This window comes from Anopheles marshallii, chromosome 3 (genome assembly GCF_943734725.1).
Source record: "Anopheles marshallii chromosome 3, idAnoMarsDA_429_01, whole genome shotgun sequence".
Lineage (NCBI taxonomy): Eukaryota > Metazoa > Arthropoda > Insecta > Diptera > Culicidae > Anopheles > Anopheles marshallii.
Genome location: NC_071327.1, coordinates 23311534 through 23316118, shown reverse-complemented (window position 1 = coordinate 23316118; position 4585 = coordinate 23311534). Strand labels below are relative to the sequence as shown.

General features: G+C 43.4%; 1 protein-coding gene across 1 annotated transcript; it reads left to right on the top strand.

The window, feature by feature from the left end:
- Nucleotides 1-2276: 2276 nt before the first annotated feature.
- Nucleotides 2277-3787, top strand: LOC128712388 (facilitated trehalose transporter Tret1-like). The gene is made up of 2 exons (XM_053807283.1): nucleotides 2277-2343; nucleotides 2442-3787. The coding sequence occupies exons 1-2, from the start codon at nucleotides 2277-2279 to the stop codon at nucleotides 3785-3787; spliced, it is 1413 nt and encodes a 470-aa protein (XP_053663258.1).
- The last annotated feature ends 798 nt before the right edge of the window (nucleotides 3788-4585 follow it).

Below are 4585 nucleotides of genomic sequence, written 5' to 3'. Positions count from 1 at the left end.
ATAAATTACTCGATATTTCTCCAGGGAAATCGAATACTGTGTAATGCGTGCAGATCAAGAAACGTTGTCGGATTATCTCTGCCGTTCCACCATTGGCTGAACTCGCCATACGTTGGTTCTGATGCGCCCGAAGCAAACCCGGACCCTGGAATGTGCCAGCGTGGAGTCATCAATCAATTGTGATCACTCGCTTTCATTAACGACCTTTTGCCTATCGCTTTGCTTGTTCCATTTTCTCACGAACCGGAAGCACCCGGTTTGCTGCTCCTCGGTGTATGTAAGATGCTCAAAAACCGTTCATCTACACATGGATGGCCCACGGCTATCATCGAACGCTTCCTTGCTACGGCAAAGACACGCTTCGCCGGTTCGCTAAGCACAATTCATAAAAGCAAAATTGGAATTGCAAATATGCTTTTTCCTACCCCTTGGGAGACTTGCGCATCTCCTGCACTAGTTGCCACCGCAATTGTGCCTCAACAAAATGTTCGCTTAGTTTGCAACGGAACGGTTTTTGCACGCAACAGGAGATGCTGCATGAACGCGCCACCGGAAGACTTCTGGGTGCGATGAACGGAAGGCAAAATAGCTACAAAATAAGTGCCATCGGCATCGGTGCTTCCCTTTGGCTCAACCCCGGCACCGTAACATCGCTGGCGTTCCATGCGCGTTCCCGTTTGGCCTAGGCGTTTGTTCGACAAAATGATAGTTTCCGCTCGGATGGTTGTCTTTTTATGGGTATGACGCGATGTGGAGTGTTTGTAGAATGTACGGTTTATATAAAGCATCGTGCAGAGATTTTTTTTCCACGGATAATAAAGCCGTAATGGTCGCTTCGTGCAATAGATGAACTTTTCAATATTACATGTTTGATCGTTTACACAACGTAAGTGGGGGACTAATCATTCAATTTTTTCCTCGCGCATGATCACACTTGAAGCCAGTTTCCCTACTATTGCAGGAAACAATCAGTAATGGAAATTACGGGATTTTAATTAGTTGATTGACATTAGTTGGATCTCAGGATTTTTCAATAGTTTCAGCTTTTTGTTCGAGAACTTTTCACGACATTACACCTGTTACCACCAACGTTCGAATCTCATGCCGCTTGCTTCGATTCGCATGCAAAGAAAAATTCAAGTGTATACTAACTCCCTGAGATGTCAAAAATTCAATCGCAGCGGCACATGATCCAATCATAGCGGCACGCATTTTAACGAGATGGCATGCGAATTGAAACAAGCAATACGTGATTCGAACGTAACTGGAAACATGCGTAAAACCTACTCAAACCTTCAAGATTTCTAAATTGAGGTCACCAATACTCCCAATAACAATAACCCATCAAAGCTGATTTAACATGCAATAATTTCCAAAATAAATTAGGATTTCGGTACAGAACTGAGGAGATATACAATCGAAATACTTTTTCTACGCTATCTCACTTTAGATGGAATGGCATAGCTGTTTAACTTAAGCTCCACCAAGAGAATTTTACTAAACAATAAATACAAGGTGTGATCTATTTGTTACTTGCATGCATTTTTCTCCATCAGAAAACCTGCTGTGAAGCTATGTGGCTGCAAAGAATAAGGTTCTTTGCAAAGATTTACTAATTATTATTTGCAACACTTCGATAGTAAAATGTTTCAACGAATGTTATCAACACAAAGTCATATAAAGTATGGTAAAGCCACGGACCGCTTCTTTAGTTTGTAAAAATACACGATACCAGAAGAAAGAAAGTAGTCCAAGGGTGCAAAGGAATGTAAAACAGTCGTCACCTCAATTTAAGATTAAATTTATAGCAAATCTGTTATCTAATCTACTGTCGCCTTTTGTCAGAAGATACATTAGCAATAAAGAGAATAATAACCATCTTCAAGATTAAAATTCGTAAGCTTTACATATCAAAACTCCTCGCTAATCGCAAGACATATGCCGCAATTGTTCGTAGACTCACTAACAAATCCAGGGGAACGCAAATACAAATCACACTGTACACATTTTGTGTAGACCTATGGCAGCAATCTAATCGGCAGCGTGTACTGTTACGCTAGTCTTTATTTCGCCAATAACCATTCGAGCAATCGTTATCATATTCACTACCCTTCTCGCTCATGCTGCAAAAACAGATAGTAAAGTTCCCATTATCTGGCCATAACACCTAATGATACGGTACACTCGACGATATGTTTGTGTTTTTGTTTGGCCGTAATGTCATCTCCACTTGAAATGCCGAACCAGCTCGCTTCATTTCATCTCAGTTCGTCACCATGACAACATCCACATGGCTTGTGCGTCTGCTGCGCTATAGAAACGAGTATTTGGCATCGTTTTCCGGTAGGTTTGCTGCAAAATTTCCCATCATTTTGTGCGCGCGCGCGTGTGTGTGTTAATTCCTAATTAGTTTTCGTTTTTCTCTTTTCCCTTTCGTTCAGCCACACTGTGCATTTTCATGGTCGTTTGCTCCAATGCGTGGTCTTCGCCGGCCCTACCAAAGCTACTGACGGAACCAAACCCTCCGGTATCGATAACGGCTGATGCGGGTTCGTGGATCGTGTCGATTCAGGCGATTGGAGGCATCTTCGGCATGGTACTCGCCGGGCTCACCGTCGACCGATTAGGCCGCAAGTGGCCATTTATCGCGAGCGCTCTTCCCGTGATTGCCGGATGGATTATGATCGCATTAGCACGAACGTCAGTATATCTGTACATCGCCCGGTTCCTGTTCGGCGTATCGTACGGCATTGCGTACGGCATTGCACCCATCTACATCGGTGAGATCACCTCGGACAGGGTACGTGGTGCCGCAGCTTCACTCATCACGGTAATGGCCAAGCTAGCCATTCTGTTCGAATACGCCGTCGGTCCGTACGTCGGCTTCGAGGCGCTTGCTTGGCTTTCGATGCTCGGTCCGATTGTATTTCTTTGCACCTTTGTGTGGATGCCGGAATCACCGCATTATCTACTCGGCAAGGAACGCGACGAGGACGCATGCAAAAGTCTCCAATGGTTTCGAAGAAACTCGTCCGTAGAGGAGGAGCTCAACTGTACGCGAAAGTCCATCGAACGGACGGTCAGCGAGCGCGGTTCGATGGGGGAACTGCTCCTACCGGCTTATCGCAACAACCTCATTATAGTGCTGATTCTTGCCGTCGGTGTTCAGATGTGTGGAATGCAGGCCATCCTCAGTTACGCACAGACCATCTTCTCGCAGATTTCCAGCGATCTCACCGATGCCGAAATGTCCATCGTGCTCGGCGCGGTACAAATGGTAACCGTGCTATTTCCGGTGTTTCTGGTCGATCGTGTTGGCCGGCGGCCGCTTCTGCTTTGGTCCAGTGCCGGTAGCTTCATCGGACTGCTGCTCGGAGCCGTCTACTTTACGCTTGACGCAGCGGACGTCGAGGTAGCACGCTTCGGTTGGATTTCGTTTGTCGGTCTTGTGCTTTTTGTCGTATCGTACGCCTTCGGTCTGGCGACGGTACCGTTTGCGATACTAAGTGAAATATTCCCCAAAAACATCCGTGCCTACGCGAACGCACTGTTTGGGATACTGAGCGGTGCTGTCATCTTCGGCGTGGTGAAGTTGTTCCAGGTCGCACTAGACAATGTCGGGGCATATCTCCCGTTCTGGGTGTTTACTATCAGTGCCGGGCTTACGTTTGGGTTCGCGTTTATTTACATTCCCGAAACGAAGGGACGCAGTTTGGATGAAGTACAGGAGATTATTGCCGGATGGCGTAAAAAACGCCATTCCAAAGATGGTTTTGGAACGGATTGAACATTTCATTCTTAGCGTAGCCTAGATTAGATTATTTATATCATGACGGAAGGTACAGTGAAAGGTTTTGTAGAAAAAATAAGATGAAGTAAAAGATTTCAGTAAATGTTAACAAACTCTCTATCTTTCTTCTTAAAACTTCTAGGTCATGCCTGTCCTAGAATGTCATTGAATTGGGATTCCGTGATAGTGTAACAGCAGAAATGTTACTCAATATGACATCCATTCGCTTTCAAATGCAAATATACAATTATAAACTTGTGTTTCTTTTTATCGCACTCACGCAAACAAACATGTTTAGTCTTTCAGTTAAAAAGGGTCCACACCTATAATGATGGTTCAATATTGTACTTGATTCTGATAATGCTTTACACAGGTAAATGTTTAACAATTCTCAACACTCTCCATCACGCACACCGTGTGTGTTCAAATCTCGATTGTGTTCATTTGTGAAATGTAAAAAAAAGCTTCGTAAAATGTGGTTGAGCTTTTAAACCTTTAGAAAGGATAAGGTTATTATTTATGATTATTTATGATATTTTATGATAATGATCATCCTCAATCCTTAACGGTAAACGAAGAATTTATCGTCTTGATCGTTTGAATAAATACATGCAAACTTATCAATAGATAGAAAAAGAATTCGAGAAAACTTTGAATTCTTAATGTTTTTGTCACGTGTTGCATCTTGAAAAAAAAATTTATTTTAATTTTGCGAGTTGATTTCATTCTGACAGATCATACGAACTCCACTTCATTCCATTGTGATGCAACGATGACGTAAGGAAATCGATACTT